Raw genomic sequence first — 20,568 nt, forward strand, 5'->3', positions numbered from 1 at the left:
ACAAGGGAAAGGTGGTGGGAAGATAGGAAAAGAGAGAGAGAGAGGAGGGAAGGAGGAATGGGAATCCAGTTGCCTGTCTGTGCCTTAGTCTCTCTCTGTGACCCACTGTGCTGGGTCCAGTTGGTTTTCTCTCTCTGTCACTCTCTGTTACTTTCTGTGTGCTGCTGTTGCTGCTGTGTGTAGCTCAGTGAGTGGGGGCTCGGAATATACACACAAAGGTTCCCTGTGTACAGTACAGTACTCACTGTTCGCATTGCTCCGAACAGCCTCGCTGTCCGAGTGACAGACAATTGACCTGGCATCGATCATTGAAGAAGGTGAAAATGGATTTCTGAATTCTCTTTGGAATCCCGCCACTTTTGATTTCTCGTAACCGTGTGATCCCGGGATTGTTAGAATGGGATTTTTAACTGAAGGAATTGTCTGAAGGTCCAATCTCTCTCTCTCTCACACACAGCCAATAATCAAACACACACATAAACTCAGTCCTGTTTCTCCCTCTGACTGCTTCTGTCGATTGGTTTTACAAAAAGAGATGACGATTCGTTGAATGGAAAGGTAAACCTAAGAAGGGAATTCAAACATCTCCCTTCTCAGATACAAATGCCCTCAGTCTGCATTAGCGCTGGGAACAGGGACAGCGGCCGAACTGGTGAACCGCTGACTCTGTACTGCTGTGACAGCAAGGAGACTTCCCTGCAAAGCGATGGGGCCTGGCTGTGAGGGAAGTTACTGCTGGGTGGGCTGATCGAAATGAGACTGGCCTCTCGCCTCCCCGATAGCCAGCTCTCCTATAGCACAGCACCCCCACAGCACATCTCCTTTTCTCTGCAATTAAATGGAGGACAACGTCACAACTTTGTCCTTTCAGTTTTGTCAACATTCTTATTTTCGTTTGAACGAGAGGAGAATGAAGTTCTCCCCTAGTACCGCTGGAATTTTAGATGCTACTGCCTAGCCTGTAATTTGGATCGTTTATCCCGATTGTGTGTGTGTGTGTCTGTGTGTGTGGGCATGTGTCTGTAAGTGTGTTTGGGTGTGGGTGTGTTTGTGTCCGTATGTGCGTGTGTTTCAAATTTGTCCTCACCATCGTGTAGCCAGCCTTTTGAGAATTGGAGCATCAATTGAAGCATCCGAAGTTAGACAGAAAATGTATAATTTATAAAAGATCCCTTCTAATTAATTTCTGTCTTTATCACCTCTGCTGTCTTTAAAACATTTCTGTTCCTAAGGATTGCTGTGTACATTGTACATGATACAGGTGGCATTTTAACCCAGTTACAGTGAGAAGACGACCTATCCATGTTGATCTGCAGTTCCACAATCCAATGTTGAACCTTCTGAAACCACGTACCGATGCTGTTCCCAAAGGGGAGGTTTCCCTCCAATTAAACTCACTGAGTGTGGTTTACTATGAATGACGGGGAGAGCAGGCTGTATATTTTTTTTATTTCATAATTAAAATAGAACTTATTGCAGCGAAGATGTCAATCGATAAAGGATCAAGATATTAATTTGTGGCTATCATGGTGGGTCTGATGACATTTAGAAGAGGCTTGTTGAGATTTTGAGTGCGCAAGTGTTGTACCCCCAGCAAATTAAAAATCACACAACACCAGGCTATAGTCCAACCGGTGTATTTGGAAGAATATAGACATTTGCTCCACACGCTGCATCCGAAAGGCTAGAAGCATTGTGGAAAACCCCACACACCCCTCACTCAAACTCTTCCTCCTCCTGCCATCTAGCAGAAGATACCGGAGCATTGGTCTCTCACGGCCAGACTGTATCACAGTTTCTTCCCCCAAGCCATCACGGTCCTTCACACAGTATGATCGGACTCTTTCCCATTTTCCACGAGTCATAGAGATGTACAGCACGGAAACAGTCCCTTCTGTCCAACTCGTCCATACGACCAGATATCCCAAGCTAATCTAGTTCCATATGCCAGCACTTGGTCCATATCCTGCCAAACCCTCCCTATTCATATACCCATCCAGATGCCTTTTAAATGTTGTAATTGTACCAGCCTCCACCACTTCCTCTGACAGCTCATTCCATACCCGTACCGCCCTCTGTGTGGAAAAGTTGCCCTTAGGTCTCTTTTCTATCTTTCCCCTCTCACCCTAAACCTATGCCCTCTAGTTCTGGACTCCCCCACCCCAGGGAAAAGACTTAGTGTATTTACCCTAACCATGCCCCTCATGATGTTATAAACCTCGAAAAGGACGCTCCAGGGAAAACAGCGATCGGGAAATGTTAATTATTTATCATTCTTCTGTACACTGTATTGCACTGTAACTTGCGTATTTTGCACTTCTTATGCGCTTTACGTCTTTGTACGACTGTGTAGTTTGTGCTCTGCATGTAGCACCCTGCGTCCTGGAGGAACACTGTCTGGTTTTTACTTTATCAGGTGTATATGGAAGAAATGACAAATAAAAAGCTACTCTAGTTTTCCGAGCGCTGATAGGAGCAACTTGGAAGCGAGTACCTGTTGGACTATAACCTGGTGTTTTGTGATTTTTAACTTTGTCCACCCAGGTCCTACACCGGCTCCTCGACATCATGTATTCCTAGTATGTATAGTAACGGGGATCTGTCACGTTCTGAGACTGTCACCTCCACTCTTCAGGATTTCACAGACCAAATACAGGCATCTTACACACTCCACAAACACAACTTAAACTCGCGCAATGCCTTTGCAAAACACCCCAAAGTGAATCGCAAAGGATGGTTCTTGAACTCTGAGCAGGAATTGAGGAGTAGGGCACTAACTGATAACGCGATGGAAGAGAGCGGTTTTCATGAGACAACCATTAAAAGCGTTTCAAGGGAGAGCGGTTTGAGAGCAATGAAAGGTGTGATTTAGGCTTGAGGCAAGTTGCAGGCAAAAGGTCATCGAGGGATCCGGGAATGGAGATTCGACATTTGTATTCAATTCATTGTGGATGTGAATCAATGGAGGCAGGGATAGATGGAGTGAGACTTGGCCAGGCCTTAGTATTGATGGGTGCGGTTTTAGCGGATAGACGGGAAAAAGCGTGTAAATGGAGAGCTAAAACTGGGGCCTTTTCCAAATTCGCAATCACTCACAATTTGTATGCACGTACTCGCAAAAGCAGATTTCTGCTAGTATTCTGTAATGAGTCTAAGGTCCACCTGTTCCTCCACTTGTATGGGTGGTGCTGACTCTCACTATTCTACAACAGGTAGGGAGCAATGCAGACTTTACAGCTGGAGATCGTCAATAAATGTCGTATTGTCACTTCCCGAGGACAGTCAATAAAACAAATCAATGCACACACAAAAACAGAAGTGGACAAATAAATGAGCGCATCTACGAATTGTGGTGGTGGCTATGATGAGATGTACCTCGCGAGCACCCAGGAAAACTATGCATATTCTATGATTAAATATTCTGCTCCCTCTTCTCACTTGGTTCAATTAGTGAGATAAATAACAAAATCAAACAAAAGAGCCGTTCAGTGTATTATTATCATTAAATCGAAGGGAATTTCCCAAAGGAGAAATTCACGTTGTGGTTTTACATTGAATTTCACCTCTTCATGCTATCACTGAAATTTCACGTCTCTCCAGTTTGATGTTCGGGATCTTTAGGTCACTGTCCCCTTGTAGAGTCCCCTTATAGTTATAGCTAGCTACTTGCATGAGTTGCTACAAGCAATGCAGAACCCCATCCTTCATTCAAATCTAATATTTGCAAGATCGGTCCATGTATTTTCTGAACCGAATTTTGTCACGGCCTCCATACGATCTCCACTCACGATATTTCTCAGAAAGTTCAAGTTAGTCTCGAATAGTCTTCCAAACGGTTGGGTTTTGATTGCGCAATACGGGCTTAATAGAAGCCAATCGTAATCACATTTTGTTTAAAGTCATAGAGAATTTGATTGTTTATTAAGTTATTTACATAAATAAAAATAAACAGAATTTGTTGCTGAAGAAATAACATCTTTTGACGACTTATTAGTAAACAAAATAAAGCCCGCGCGACTAAGAGAGCAGCTGCAATGTGGACACAAATATGGCTGGGGGGATGGAAAGCAGAGGGCAGCGATGATAAAGTTGTTTTTCAGACTTGAATGACGTATACAAAGCTGTCTGGCCCTGACGATGAATATTAATAAGCTGGGCTCGGGTACGTAAAACATAATTTCAAAGTTTGCAAAGATGGCATGAAACTCTGAACTGCAGTGATCAATGAAAAGGACAGTAAGAAACTGCAGGACGGCATCAACAGGCTGTAAAGTGCGCAGATGCTATTCAGCACAGACAAGTGTGATGTGATACATTTTGGTAAGAAGAGTGACAGAAGGAAGAATATACATCTTTGAAAGTGGCCTACCAATTTGAGAATTTTGTTTTAAAATGTGGGATCCATGTTTTATTAATAGAGGAATACGGTGCATAAAGTTATGTTAAACTTTTTTAAGTAATCACTGATTACATCTCAGATGTAGTATTGAATTAATTTTTGGTATCACGTTTTAGGAAGAGGGTCAAGATCTTCGGGGGAGAAAAATTCGCTCGAGCTCGGTAGCAGGACTAAAGGATTTCAGTGATGTGTAGAGAGTGGAAAGGCTGAGTACAATCAAAGCAAAGTGCTGCGGATGCTGGAATTCCGGGATGAAACCAAATTTGCTGGGAACATTCAGCTGGCATGGAGGCAAAAGTGAGGACTGCAGATGCTGGAAATCAGAGTCTAGATTAGAGTGGTGCTGGAAAAGCACCACTAATCTAGGTCTGGAGGCATCTGAGGAGAGAGAAAAACGGAGTTAACATTTCGAGTGAAGTGTTACTTATCTTAAGAATGGGGTTGTTCTCTTAGGAGATAGAAGATTTGATGGAGGCGTTCGAAGTCATGAATAATGTTGATGGAGAACGTGAGGGGAAGCCTTTCAGCAACAGAAGGGTCAGCATCCAGAAGGCAGGCAAAAGAACGTGAGGTGACTCAAGGAAACATTTCTTGGACGACAACTTGTTGTCTTCTGAAATGTACTGCCTGAACGTGAATGATATAATTCAAATAGGAATTGGATACATGCGCAAAGGGAAAACGTTTACCAGGAAGCGGCAGGCAAACAGAGGAGTGGGATTAAATAATAGCTCTACCAAGGAACATGTACAGACACAATGAGTCGAATGGCCTCCTTCTGTACTCGATTATTTTATAAATTAAAAAGTCAAGACTGCAGCAGCGATCCGGATTCATTGAGAGTTATCCATGGACATACTAACCTTTCCCAATGCTTGTGATTTCACATTTTAACTTGAGAATTCTACGTTGCAGTGTTTTCCTGGAGAACAGTGAATTTGTCAAACAAAATCAAAATTAAATTAGTTGGTGCCGCGTCAGGTTAACTCTTTCGTATAAACAAAATGTTAGGCATATGATTTGAAGTGAGGTGATTAAGTCAAATGCTGTGTTGAATGAGATTACTGCTAAACTGCTGGTCTCATTGTTCAATTGGACGGTTAGTTGGATATTGGAAGGTTGCTTATTACCTATCCCAAGTTGAATGTATGTTTTAGAGGATACTATTTAAATAGTGAAGTGGATTATTGAGAAGGGATATTGAGTTGAAAATTAACAGAAATACACGACCCTGGTCATGTCCAGCTAAAATCTGTGTAATGGCCTCCATATGCTACAAGACTCTGTCACTCTGGGATCAGACCAGACCATTTTAACCAATTCATAAAATCAGTAGAGACATGCATGTTAAAATCTGTTTTTTTGAAAGGGTTCTGACGTTGGAGTTCTGTGAAATAAATTCTCGGAGGTACATATTTGACAATTAGACCGTTCGTGTGGACGCAATCGGGAGACGTACTGCTCTTTCCAAGAGAGTTAACAATGTTCCATTTTACAGAACCATGATGTGGAGGTGCCGGTGTTGGACTGGGGGCTGGACAAAGTCAGACGACACCAGGTTTTGGTCCAACGGGTTTATTTGAAATCACAAGCGCTTTGGAGGGGGCAACGCTCCGAGAGTTTATGATTTCAAAGAAACCTGTTGGACTACAACCTGGTGTCGTCTCATTTCTGACCATTTTTAGAAGAAAACGAATCCTAAAGATAGCATCGTATAAGAAGGGGGAGGGAGGCTAGGAATGAAAATCTGAATAATGGGTGTACTTGGGGAAGCCGTTGTTTCTATCAATGGGATCCTGCCAGCTTAAAACTGCATTTATTCGCCGGGACAGTAGCATTTCTTTACAAAGAAAATGTGAACATTTTAGCCACAACCCTCAATCCGTTTTGACCCCAGGATTTCCTTTCCCAATGAATTTACTGGGAGTTTCTCTTCTATTCTATTTTGCCTTTTATATCCTCACCAGTGTAATTTCTGGAATGAGAAACTCGAGTTAGTAGGAGAAAGCTGGAGTACGGAGAGGAGAACGCCAAATGTTTAATGTTTTGTGTAAAATCCTGCCGTTGCTGGAAACCTGAAATAAATCATCCGACTCTGGAAATACTCCCCGGCTCAGGCAGCATCTGTGGAGAGAGAAACGCATTAACGTTTCAGGGCGATGATTTATGGGAAAGAGTTTTCCAACCACAGGGTGATTTCTCGCAGAGATTAATTGAGGCGAAAGCTATCGTGACATATTTTTTAGGGAAACCTGGGTGTTTATTTGGAAAAAGAGAAGAAACTGGACAATGGGGAGAAGTTTTCATTTGTCCGACACCCCGGGGGAGCGCATGGCCTCCTGTGCTGGGAAATTAGAATCCTAGATCTAATTTAGTTTGAATTATCGAAGGTCCTTTTTTTTTGAAGTTTCCCAGTAAAGTTTCATACTAACCATGTCCGGAACACGAATGATTATTCTACAGTTTTAGCTGTTAAAAAAATAACGTTTAAAAACAAACCCTCGCGAGTTTGTGACAATTATGAGCATCGTGTCTGTGTATGAAGTAAAGGGGGAAGCGGGGTCCAGGAATTGGGGAAGCAGTTTTGCACATTTAACAACCTTCAAAGTAACCGTTGAGTCCCGGTCTGGAAACGGAGCGCCTTTGAATAATTGTACAAAAGCTACAATAGCGGCGGCACCATTCTCAACCATCCCCGCTCTCACTTTATCAACCTCTCAGAATGGATCCAAGTCACTTCGATGGAAGATGCGTTTGCTTCGATTTTGTGTGTGGCAGTGGCGCAGAGGCAAATAAGCAAACGCGGGGATGCAGGAGAGGCTTCGGGGGAGGGGGTCAAACCTGGCAAATATCAGAGAGGAGAGCGATACACCAGAGAGAGGGAGAGGGACAGACAGAGACAGAAATGTGGGCATGAAACCAGTCCGAGTCAATCCCTTAAAAACCGATGCCAATTCGCGATAGTAAATATTCTATGAATGGACTAATAAAGGCTGTTCTTTTCTTTTTAAAAGAAACGCCGTCTTGTTACCAACATCTGCTGAAATAAAAATCTGAACACAATTGGTTTCGGAAATAAACAGGTACAGTGGTAGATTGAAGAAGAGAAGTTTTTATTTAATATAGAAACTGAGTGAACACAAAGAACTATTTTTACTGCTAACAGAAGCATGAACGCTAATAGTACAAGTAGCATTGTTTAATAATTATCATCACTTTTCCTTTTACTAATTAAGATTGTCATTAACAGTGTAATTATTACTAATGCCCTGATTAATTCTATGACTTATTTAATATCTGATAGTCACTTTAGTCGAATAGGAATGGTGATACAAGTTAAAAGTTCTAAATCTCGCAAAAAGTCAAAGGCCTTTTAACAAGTTTTGGATTCTAATTTTAAATGCTTAGAATCGTTCCGGTTCCTAGTTTTGTCTCTCTGTGTCCTATTTACCTTTTCGTCTTTTTCTTTCTGCTATCCTCTTTCGCGCTTGACATTTTTTCCCGTCTCTTTCCCTCTCTCTGTGAGGCTGCCCCACTTTGCAAAAGGCGTGTCATGCTGCGCTGTAACCCGTTGTCGTTAGATTTTCCAAACCGGACTGGACCCGGATAAACTTGGGAATCATCTTTCCCGTAGAGCCTGATTCGAATCTCACAGCACTAGTCAATGCTAACAATGAGAGTTCGAACATCCATTAATCTTTCAATAGTTTAAGTTAATGTGGTTTAAATAGGCGAATACTGTTTTAATGTTAGCCTTGCCCTGCTGAATTAGTTTTTCAGATATTTCCGCACACTTTGTAAATTCTCAGGTTAACTGTTCGCATTCAGATTTAGCAAGAATTGAAAGACCAAATTACAGATGGAGTCGATTGAGTCTGTCTTCGACAAACAGTACAGAGGGTTAACGGTTTGAAAAATTTCCGCCTGAGAATGTGGTCGTATCCGCTGGGCAATTAGAAGCAGCGCAGTCCATGAGACAAAAGCTGCCTGTGAACGGACCACAGAGCGGTGGCTGAAGGAGTCATCGCTGGACTTTGTGCTTTCACAGGTGTTTGACGTGCGCTACCCACTGAATAACAAACAATTGATTTGCTTAGAGAGACAACTGAATGAGCTGTGAAGCCAGTCACCACCGATCCGCCCGGCTGGCTCACAAGAACCTTGCCCAGTCGTTAAATCACAGAAGATCGTGTCACAACCAGCCCCACGGTTTTACAGTTTGTTATCGATCGCGGTTTGTGCGGATTGGGTGCAGTGTTTCAAAGCCAACTTTTGTCGAGTTGGATCAAGAGATGCCCGATTTCTCACTGCAGTTCCTCCAGAAGGCCCCTTATTAGTGTACAGTTACTGTTTCCCTCCGAATTCACCAGGTTTCTGCTTCCAATTCAACACTTCTTCCTCGCTGTCTCAGTCACATCAACCCCTATCCACTCTACCTTCATTTTCATCACCTTCACGGCCTTTTCATCATTTCTCCACACATTATGTGCAATTAATTTACATCCTTCTCTTTAAAGATCTGTCTGAATGTTAAGTGCAGGGTATGTACTTTTCCGTTCACTGGAACAGACTCTGTTCTGGAGCAGTTCTGTATTTTTGAAGAGTTAACTTCAACAACCACAAACCGCGCACATGAATCAAGCTCCCATGCTTCCAAAACCCAACCGATGACCCTCGTTATACAATAGTGTATGACACCTCAGCATGTGGCTATATGCGTGCGTCCTACAGTATAGAAGTGTGGTACAAAACATGTACACTATATTTCATTTAATGACTTCGCTGTAATACAGACGGTATGACGTGTGTATTAAAGAGCTACTAAATAATTAACAGTAATTTAAGTATTGGAAGGTTTTGGAGCACAGGAGCTCCTAGTTTGCTGGCATTAAATATATTGACGATGTTTTTCAAAATTGTTTTGCCTGTGTGCATACAGAATGGAAACCCGACTAACAGAGGGAGCTCTGACGAAGTTGCTAATGATAGAGCCTACACGGAGCATTTTTTTAAACTTTTCAACTAATTTTCGCTTCGTGTATTTAAATATTTCGGGTTACATTCGTTAGAATTGAGGGAAATGCCTTCTTCCGTGAAGAAAGACAAATAAAGAACCAGCTAAACATCAGACGACGTTTAAAAGGTCTTTCACAGACTCATTGGCCCTATTAAACGGTAAGTTTACAATGATGTGGATGGACTTGTCGACATATTTCAATAATTATCTAGCGATAATTTCATTTTGATTAATCTAACTACCACTTAGAGCGAGGGAGCGTTAAAGAAACTGAATTCAATTGAATATATCTCTACAGTATGTAAAGCTCTAAAGGTATGCTCGCTAGCCTGGAGCCCGACGTTTGGGAGTCACTGAATTTATTAGATGCCGGAGAAGTCCATTTATCCAGTGTCAGTCAGGGAGTGACGTTAGCAGCTGTGATAATTGCTGTTGGATGGTAGGGCTGAGAGTTCAGAGCTGGAACACTCAGCCCGGGGGCTCCCTGCAGCTCTTAAACTCTCAGCTCCATCACAGTCCAGAGCAGCCTCTGACTGCCGCAGCTTCTGGGATGTGCCGTGCAAACAGCGGTCAGACACACCAGGGGTTGCGAACACGCGGGTGGGCTGACAGCAAGGTGCGGGACGAGCTGCCGCCGAGGCCACTATGCTGGAGTAACGGCCTGTCCGGGGCTTTGTGCACCAGGTAATTGGTTGACTTAAAAATACTTAATTGAAAGCGGTGGATGTCAATAGAATGCGTAATCGATCGATTGGGTGAATAAAATATGCTCAGTAGTTTCCTTCTGCTTGTCCGAGTTCATGAGTCTATCGGGCCTGCACCTGACTTTGATAATCCCGGTAATTTATTTATTGGAATTGTTTTTTTTTCCTTCTACAGTATTTTACTTCCTACTTTTCCCTGTTATAACGCTTATATATAAAATCCCATTCGGGATCCTCTCTATATATCTCTCTTTCTTTATTTCCCTTTGCTCAGTACCTTCCTGACTCCGGTACCTTCTCAGTGTCTCAACTGTCTCCACTTAGACCGGTCGCCCGTCTCCCTTCACTGCCAGTGATCTGAATGGATCCACCGTTTCGCTTCCTGGCCGCGACCCTTTCCACAGAGCTTTCTGTGGATGGATATTTTCTTGTTTGGGTGGGAAAACAAAAACCACCAGTCATCAATAAGAAGCGAAGGGAGCAGGGCTAAATGGGAACAAGTTGCTGCTTTTATTAATGATTGAATTAATTCATTCCTGCCTAAGACAAATAAAACCGTCCCGGGCGAAGGGGAGGTTGTGATGAATAACGCGGCGTTTCCTGTTAAATTATTTTTTTTTGGGTGGAGGGGGGGGGGGGTGGTGGAATTCTTTCCCATGCGGGGTTATTCAGAGATTGCAGGGATGTGCCTGTCTCGTTATCAGTTTTTGACAAGTCGTTACAATATATTGATTAATCTATTACTGTACATAAGAACATTTCACAATTTCATTAGCACCGTGCCCGTATTGAATCAATCTTCTGGTGCTTATATCTGGGATTAAAAGGCCTTTAGCAACCGCGACGCTTTGATCGATGGCCTATTAAGGTGTATGTTAATATTGATCACATTGTGAGACTGTAACGCTCTCTTCTCTGCTTTAATGTTATTCTTTTTTTTCTCCATGGCGCAGGTACAAAGAGAAGCGCTTCTAAATAAGCATCGAGCACTATGGAAAGCGTCTCTACTGCACTCCCAGCACCAAAAGATGTGGCACCGACGGGTTCCTTCGAACAGGATTCCCTGAATCAGCAGAGATCCCCCCATCTCCCCATGAAGCCCAATCAAGTGGGCCAGGTCATTCTGTACGGGGTACCGATCGTGTCCCTCATCATTGACAACCAGGAGAGGCTGTGCCTGGCTCAGATCTCCAACACTCTGCTCAAAAACTACAGTTACAATGAAATCCACAACAGGAGGGTGGCTTTGGGGATCACCTGTGTGCAATGTACTCCGGTGCAGTTGGAGATACTGCGCAGGGCTGGCGCCATGCCTATCTCATCGCGGAGATGTGGCATGATCACCAAGCGGGAAGCCGAGAGACTTTGCAAGTCGTTTCTGGGCGAGAACAAGCCCCCGAAGCTGCCTGATAACTTTGCTTTCGATGTCAGCCACGAATGTGCCTGGGGGAGCCGGGGCAGCTTTATACCAGCCCGTTACAACAGTTCAAGGGCAAAGTGCATCAAGTGCACCTACTGCAGCATGTACTTCTCTCCCAATAAGTTCATCTTCCACTCTCACCGCACTCCAGAAGCTAAGTACACTCAACCTGATGCGGCCAACTTCAACTCCTGGAGGCGACACCTCAGGCTGACTGACAAGAATCCTCCCCAGGACCTGACCTACGCCTGGGAAGATGTCAAGGCCATGTTTAACGGGGGCAGTCGGAAACGAGCCTTGCCCGGACATTGCGGCCCGCTCAGTTCCGTGAAGGCGGTGAACAGTGTGATCAGCCACATGATGGGCCCGGAGCTCTCCCAGAAGAGAGCCCGGTTTGCTGAGGACGAGGAGGACGGAGGCAGCGCCTCCTCTCGGAAGAACCTCCGCAGTTATCCAGTCATCCCGGTGCCCAGCAAAGGCTTTGGGATGCTGCAGAAATTCCCGGCGGCCTCCCTGTTTCCCAACCCTTACACCTTCCCCGCCTTTGGCCTGTGCCAGAAAAAGGACGACGCTGACTCCCTGGCTGGGGAGCCGAAGCAGGCCGGACTATCGGGTCTCCTGTGGCCCAGCAGAAAGGACACCTTCTACCCGCCCCTGTGTATGTTCTGGCCCCCCAGGGCGGCCAATGGCATCCCGGTGCCAACCTACCTACATCCCCAACCCAGTGCCATCACATCAGTGGGGGATTCCCCGAATTTAAGGCAGACTTTCCTGGATGTGTCTGACCAAAGCGAAGCTGCTGGCCTGACAGTAGCAGCTCCCAGAGACAGCCTGTTTGACAGGGACAGCCTCAGCGCTGCGGGAGGCCAGGAGCACAGGCTGCCCACTGAAGGCAGGCTCAAGCTCCTGGAGGTGTCTGCTTTCACAGCCCGGAAGCAGAGCTACCTCTCGGCCTTCAAGCCGGTGGTGAAGGACATCGAGAGCATCGCCAAGCTTCATGGCAACGCCGAGGACTTCAGCTCAGAGCGACACCCCTCCCCGGGTACCAGCTGCAGTTACCACAGCGACAGCGTGGCGAGCGAGGAAGAGCAAGAGGTGGATGTCGAGACCCACAAACTCTCAGCAGACGCTCAGGAAGCGGGGATCCCTTTGGAGCAGTACACCCACAACAACAGCAGCAGCCTGTCACAGGACACCGGGTTTACAGCGACTAAAGAGCCGGGTCACTTCTCTAGCTCCAAAATTGAACCAAGTGTTGACAAGAGAGAGGGCAAAGAAGATCCAATCATTGATAAGGGACCCACTACCTGCGATCCAGTATCATTGGAGCAGCCCAATTACAAAGACGTAAATATCACCTTTCGGCTATTTAGCTCATTATGACTGCAACACAGCTTTGGGCTAGAACATGCGCCTAGAGGCGCCGATAAAGACGATCGTGTCCCTAAAGAAATCAATAGTGCAATAATATAGCCTCGAAATTCTATTTCATAATTTGATTCTCTGTAATGTGTGATTTGATTTGCTTTTCATCCACATGTGTTTTTTCCCCCCTCTCTTTCCTGGGACTTTTAATTATTGAACATTAGTGCCGTCTTCGTTTCCATTACACAGCATGGGGCGAAGTTTACAAACAAGATTTCTCAGCAAATTAACAACAACGGACTCCAACAAGCGAACTGACTCTCCCTCATTCCCGGATAATTCTAATATTTTCTATCATTTTGTAATCTTCCAACAGGGTCTTAAAAATGGAACCAAAAAGCATTCACTCTACCCTAAAAAAGATGAAGACAGTTTTTCCAGTAAGTACAAAATGTCACTTTTTCTAAACACAACTTTGTGGGAATTACAAATTATACCGGTCAATTTCAAAGTTCCACCTGGAACAACAGTTTAAACAACACACGTTATATATACTATATATATTTTAAATGCACTTTATTTTTGTGGCCCTGTGCTTATTGTTAACATTTGGTCCTTTATTTATTTGTCTGTTTACCTGTGACCTGGTTTCCTCTCTAACACGTGTTTACTTGTGATTCCGTGGCTGGGTCCATCATTTTTTTCTCTCTCTGTTTCTGTTTATCTGTTGACCCTGAATAAATTGTTTACCCTCTTTTCATTACTTTGACCTTCTGTTTATCTGTTGACGCTGGACAAATTGTTTACCCACTACTCATTTATCTGACCTCTTGTTTATCCGTTGGCCCTATTTCTGTCGGTGACCTTTTTTAACCCCCACTTTTTTTGTGTGTGATTTTGCCGCACTGATGTATTCTATGTTGCAGTTGAAATTAAACAGCAGGATTGTTTCACGGAGGAATCTGACAGCTCGGGGGTGGGGTTCTGGCGGGAACCTGGGGGTAAGTGAGTGACTATGACCAGAAAGACTATGATAAATTAAAACTTATATCGCATAATTAAGGTAACAAAGAAAGAGAATACTTCGCAAAGAAAATTCTACAAGTGCTAAATTCAAAGAGAAAACACCCCCCAAAAATTACAAAGGATCCGGAGGTGTTGCAAATAAATCAACAACATTGACTAATTTAACTTGAGTTTGCGGGACAAAGTGAAACCAGTTTATCAGGTGCAATTAGAAAGATGAAAATATAAACACCATATTGGTACTGGCTGGAAATAACAAACTAAAATGAACAATATTTTACACTAACATAATGCAATATTGTTCCCTTTCAAAAGCTGGATGTATGAAGCTTGTTGCTTTTAATATTTGTCAACAGAGATAATAAAGGTGTTTTATGACAGCCATCAGCGCTGATATCATCTGGCTCATAATGAGCCTCGCATACAATACATTAGAAAATTCCCTTTATTATCTTAAACAAATTAAATGAATCCACCTTTTCTTATTGCTAAATGTCGCCAAGGGCTTTACCTAAGACAGCAAAGGACGTGATTAGAAGTTCTGATGCCGCGTCTCAATTGCATTGAGCGGGGGAGGTATCTGTTCTAGGGGGAGGGAGAGAGAATAAAAGAATCTAATTTGCCATTTATGTAATGCAAACTCGTTTGGCTTTGTCGATTCGCGGTTAATTGACTGTCAAACGAGGTTGTTATCCTGGGGCTATGTCTGCAAATTTGCCTGTCAGATGAGAGCGAACATCGAGGGTTCAGAATGAACAAAAATACACACGCTTTTTTTTTGCTCTTATTAGGGGAGAAGTCCCTTACAATGCACTCACCACGTATCATTTTATTTAAATACCAGTTTCCCCGGAGAAATTAGCAATGCTTTAGATTGTCTATTTTATTTTGCGGTTGCAAACATTATCCCTGTTAAAGAATGTGGATAGAGACAATTAATATTGTAATGGGGACAGTTCCCACTACACGGAATTTTGTGGTGTGCGAGGTCGCCATTTTAAACAAATCACCGTTTAAGAACAATAAACACTTACAATCAGTGAAACCCCTTATACGATATTGATTTGAAAAATGAATGTCCCGTAAAGATTGTAAAAGGGTTTTACCGTTTTTAATTGGATAGGTGACCAGACGCAAGAATCAACATCACCACTTTCTATCAAGACTGATGTGGAAAATATGGAGAAAGGTAAACGTGTTCAGTGTTTACATGTGGCTCGCCATTACATAAATGTAAATAACTCTATAAACAACAGCAGCTTGTATTTATATAGCGCCTTGAATAAGCTGTCCCAAGGCGCTTCATTGGAGTGTTTTCAACCAGAATAAACATTACTATTGATTACCCTTTTATATTATGCTAGTGCTGAAATCCATATATCTAACAAGTTGATTTACCTGCCTGTATTAGTGTACTATTTAAGTCTACTATCGCGCAGTATATCATTTACATATCATCACGAGTCCCTTTACAACCGAATCTCCATACAGTAATCATCTACACGTTCATCGATCTACCCATGTAAGCTTTTGTTTCAATCTTTCTGAGTCTTTAATCACCACAGAATAACGCAGCCGGAGAAACTGCGCTGATATTTTGGTACCTAAGCAGCGTGAATAAGGATTGCTGCGTATTAGGTGAACATGTTGCATATTTTCCCCTTCATATTTGACATTATTGCCTAATATAAATTAAAAAGGTCCTGTAATCAGATTGTAATGATACATTTATTTCATCTTCTTCATTACCGAACAGCAATGTTTAAAAACCTCCACGTGTTGCATGTGACTAAAATATCTGTAAAATGCACTGAATGTTACTGAATCACAGTAATTTATATCATTATACATTACTTCAACAGTCCGGATAAATCTGTTTTTATTGTATGTTTGTTATTGCATTGTTTTGTTTTATAACAAATGGAGTTTTGTGCTTTTTTTTTGGTGGGGAAATTAATAATTGAACCGATAAGTTAATAGAAGGAACCTAACTCTACAATTCAGAAGGTCGTTCACCGTCATTATAGATAGATGCAAAATAAAATTATAATTACTAGATACATAAATAGGATAAGAGATTAAGATCAATGATTTGATAAATAAGGAATGAAGGAGAAAGACAAACAGAGACCTGTGAACACAGAAATATCCGAGTCCGGATATCAGTGAGAAATAACAAAAAGCTTTGGGTTTCTGGTGGAGTAGCATCGATATACACAGACGAGGAATTGAAACCTATCCCTCTATTTATAGACATTTGCTAGATGTCATCGGCCCGGTTAAAATTATAAGGATTTGACAGGTTAAATGTGTAATTTCGCCGGAGAAGGGGTGGTTATACAAATCGGTATCAAGACCAGATAGTTTTGCATTCTTTAAATCCACCGTTGTGTTTTATTTCCAGAAGAACTTCAGAAAGTGTTATTGGAGCAGATTGACTTGAGGCGGAGATTAGAACAGGAATTTCAGGCGTTAAAGGGTAACGCTTCTTTCACTGTTGTCAGTAAGATATTATTTTTCTCCTCTTTTTTTTAGCATTGTGTTCAGCTCGGTTGTAGCAGTCACAGCAAAATAAAAACACACCATGTTCAGTTTACAACAGTACATCCGCAATATCTTGTTTTTTTAAAAAACGTGCAACTCCCTTTAAGATAATCATTAATCAACTTAAGGATGCATCGTTCTGGCTCTCTATTTCTTATTACAAACTGCCTGGTATGGGCACTGCATGCAGGTAAATGGTCGGTTTGTGCAGCGATTTATAATTGTAAAAATAACGAGAGCTATCACCGCACGTTACTGTTGAAAATCTGTGAAAATGTGATTCTCGAACTTAGTGCGGCGTGAAGACATACAGCAAACTGTCAAACTGTTGAACTCGAGGGAAATAATTTTCGATGATTAGAATGAAGTTTGGTTTGTTAGCTGTTTGGATAATGTAAAATATAGTTGATAGCCGCCTCTATAAATCCGAGTTTATCTGACCCACGTTTTCTGTTTATTCATCCATGAATTGATCAGATAACTTCCAGGACCAGATGAAGCGGGAGCTCGCCTACAGAGAGGAAATGGTGCAGCAATTACAGATGGTGAGACAGAATTTCTTACATGCTTCCACTGCTTATTAAGGTTGTGTATTGGTCTCAGGAATTCATTCGCCAGCTCAAAACATTTGGATACGTGGCCATTTAATTACCAACTTGCAGCTAACTCTCTTTAGTGACATCGAAAATAGCAAACAACAAACTCATTTTCAAAACTATCTTCTGCTTTTAGGCTGGCCAAAATAAGGCTTTTTTCTCAGGACAGATATATTTAAAGTGGGATTTGGAAAGACTGGGGAAAAAAAATCGTCCAAATTTTGCCTGCTTCCCTATGTAATATTAGCAGAATGAAGCTGAGGACAGGGATTATATCACAGTGCACATGCACACAGACCAACAAGGAACATGACTGGCCACTCAGCCCTTCGAGGCTGTTCCCCCACTCAATAAGACCATGGCTGATCTTCTGACTTCTGATTTTACCCTCAACTTTACATTTTTGCATACTCTTGCATATTCCCCAAAACTCTCACGTCCTCATGGTGATCAAGAATCTATCTTTGCCTTCACAATAGTTTAAAATACTGCACCTGCAACCTTGTGAGGAAGGCAATTCTAATTATTTACACTCCTCTGAGAGAGAAAATAAGTTTCCTTATCTCTATCTTAAATGGGTGACCCTCTGTTTTTTAACTATGACCTCTAGTTCTAGATTCTCCCATCCTGGCGCCTTCCCCTGCCACCACAGGAACTGCAAAACCTGTGCCCACACCTCATCCCTCACCTCCATCCAAGGCCCTAAAGGAGCCTTCCACATCCATCAAAGTTTTACCTGCACATCCACTAATATCATTTATTGTATCCGTTGCTCTCAATGCAGTCTCCTCTACATTGGAGAGACTGGACGCCTCCTAGCAGAGCGCTTTAGGGAACATCTCCGGGACACCCGCACCAATCAACCACACCGCCCTGTGGCCCAACATTTCAACTCCCCCTCCCACCCTGCCGAGGACATGGAGGTCCTGGGCCTCCTTCACCGCCACTCCCTCACCACCAGACACCTGGAGGAAGAACGCCTCATCTTTCGCCTCGGAACACTTCAACCCCAGGGCATCAATGTGGACTTCAACACTTTCCTCATTTCCCCTTCCCCACCTCACCCTAGTTCCAAACTTCCAGCTCAGCACTGTCCTACCTGCCTATCTTCTTTTCCACCTATCCACTCCACCCTCCTCCCTGACCTTCATACCTTCCCCCACTCACCTATTGTACTCTATGCTACTTTCTCCCCACCTCCACCCTCTTCTAGCTTATCTCTCCACGCTTCAGGCTCTCTGCCTTTATTCCTGATGAAGGGCTTTTGCCCGAAACGTCGATTTTACTGCTCCTCAGATGCTGCCTGAATTGCTGTGCTCTTCCAGCACCACTAATCCAGAATCTGCTTTCAATATCCATCCAGGCAAGTTTCCTCAGGACCTCATAGGTTTCAATGAAGTCACCTCCGACTCTTCTAGACTCCAAAGGATACAGCTATAGTCTGTCTAGCACTTCCTCATAAGGCAATCTGCTCATTCCAGATATTAACTTCTATGAACTGCTTCCAACAGATTAACATTCTTACCTAAGTATGGTGACCAGCACTGCACAGTATTCCAAATGTAGTCTCATCAATGCTCGATATAACTGAAGCATGACCTCCCTATTCTTGCACTCAATTCCCCTCACAATAAAACATAACATTCTATTGATTTCCCTGATTATTTGCTGTTCTTGCATACTAACCATCTGCAATTCATACACTAGGGCACTCAGATCTCTTTGCATCTCAGAGCTCTGAAACGTCTCATCATTTAGATTATATGCTTCTTTCTTGCTCTGTTTCTTTCTCCACAGATGCAGATCAACCTGGTGAGTTTCTACAATATTTTCAGTGTTTGTTCCAGCACACACAATATTTTGCTTTTATGCTTTTTTTGTTCTTTCTGCCAAAATGGACAATTTCACACTTTGCCACATTGCATTCCATTTACCAGATCTTGTCAACTCACTTACCCTATCTGTAATACCTTAGTAGACTCCTTATATCATCTTCACAACTGACTTTCCTAGCTATCTTTGTGCCATCAGCAAATTTAGCCACCATATATTTTATCCTTTCATCCAAATAATTTGTATAAATTATAAGAGGTTGAGGTCCAAGCACCAACTCCTGTGGCACAATATTTATATAATCCTGCCAGTCTGAAAAAGACCCACGTATTCTAACTCTCTGCTTTCTATTAACCAGCCAATCTTCAATACATGCCAATATGTTACCACCAATACCATGAGCTTTTATTTTCTGCAATAATCTTTGATGTGACACCTTATCAAATAATTTCTGGATATCTAAGTAAATATATCCACTAGTTGTGCTTTATCTACAGAACTGGTAACTTTTTGAAAGAACTTCAATAAATTAGTTAAAAATGATTTTCCTTTGACAAAACCATGTTGATTCTGCCTGATTACCTTGGTGGTTATCTTACTGAATTAGTTGTGCTGTTAATCCTTTGTATACACTAATTTAGCTACATCAGGGTGGTCAATTTTAGGAATGTGGGAAAGAAACATCAGCTAGAAATGTCACCATTGTCCAGTCGCCTATAGTGTAGAATGTGCCAATGTGAAGAAGTGAGAGCAATCAGATTTGGCTTCTATCTCTTTCCCTTCCATCCAGTGGAATGTACATTAATATTCATTGTTAAATGTTGTAAAATGTAATCCAGAATAAAGGCAGTGCTTATAACTCATGGCATAATCAAATAAGAATAAGCATGTTACATAGACTTTGTAACATAGAGTCATAGAGATGTACAGCATGGAAACAGACCCTTCGGTCCAACTCGTCCATGCAGACCAGATATCCCAACCCAATCTAGTCACACCTGCCAGCACCCAGCCTATATCCCTCCAAACCTTTCCTATTCATATACCCATCCAAATGCCTCTTAAATGTTGCAATTGTACCAGCCTCCACCCATCCTCTGGCAGCTCATTCCATACACATACCACCCTCTGCATGAAAAAATTGCCCCTTAGGTCTCTTTTATATCTTTCCCCTCTCACCCTAAACCTATGCCCTCTAGTTCTGGACTCCCCGACCCCAGGGAAAAGACTTACTCTATTTATCCTATCCATGCCCCTCATAATTTTGTAAACCTCTATAAGGTCATGCCTCAGCCTCCGACGCTCCAGGGAAAACAGCCCCAGCCTGTTCAGCCTCTCCCTAGCTAAGATCCTCCAACCCTGGCAACATCCTTATAAATCTTTTCTGAACCCTTTCAAGTTTCACAACATCTTTCATATAGGAAGAAGACCAGAATTGCACGCAATATTCCAACAGTGGCCTAACCAATGTCCTGTACAGCCGCAACATGACCTCCCAACTCCTGTACTCAATACTCCGACCAATAAAGGAAAGCATACCAAATGCCTTCTTCACTATCCTATCTACCTGCGACTCCACTTTCAAGGAGCACTCCAAGGTCTCTTTGTTCAACAACACTCCCAAGGACCTTACCATTAAGTGTATAAGTCCTGCTAAGATTTGC

At 42.7% G+C, this 20,568-nt stretch overlaps 1 protein-coding gene across 6 annotated transcripts in view; it reads left to right on the forward strand.

The window, feature by feature from the left end:
- skor2 (SKI family transcriptional corepressor 2) overlaps positions 1-20,568 on the forward strand; it is a 108,889-nt gene that overhangs the window by 38,743 nt on the left and 49,578 nt on the right. For 2 of the 6 annotated variants that reach the window (XM_072574921.1, XM_072574890.1), the window contains exons 2-9: positions 7,414-7,482; positions 9,339-9,574; positions 11,074-12,887; positions 13,282-13,345; positions 13,832-13,906; positions 15,055-15,120; positions 16,336-16,434; positions 16,953-17,020. In XM_072574921.1, the coding sequence (XP_072431022.1) occupies positions 11,112-12,887; positions 13,282-13,345; positions 13,832-13,906; positions 15,055-15,120; positions 16,336-16,434; positions 16,953-17,020 (2,148 nt within the window). In that variant the 5' untranslated portion in view covers positions 7,414-7,482; positions 9,339-9,574; positions 11,074-11,111. Of the gene's footprint in view, positions 1-7,413; positions 7,483-9,338; positions 9,575-9,964; positions 10,101-11,073; positions 12,888-13,281; positions 13,346-13,831; positions 13,907-15,054; positions 15,121-16,335; positions 16,435-16,952; positions 17,021-20,568 lie in introns of those variants that run through there. The other 4 variants (XM_072574922.1, XM_072574900.1, XM_072574908.1 and 1 more) reach the window with 4 other exon arrangements.

This window comes from Chiloscyllium punctatum, chromosome 1 (genome assembly GCF_047496795.1).
Source record: "Chiloscyllium punctatum isolate Juve2018m chromosome 1, sChiPun1.3, whole genome shotgun sequence".
NCBI classification, from domain to species: domain Eukaryota; kingdom Metazoa; phylum Chordata; class Chondrichthyes; order Orectolobiformes; family Hemiscylliidae; genus Chiloscyllium; species Chiloscyllium punctatum.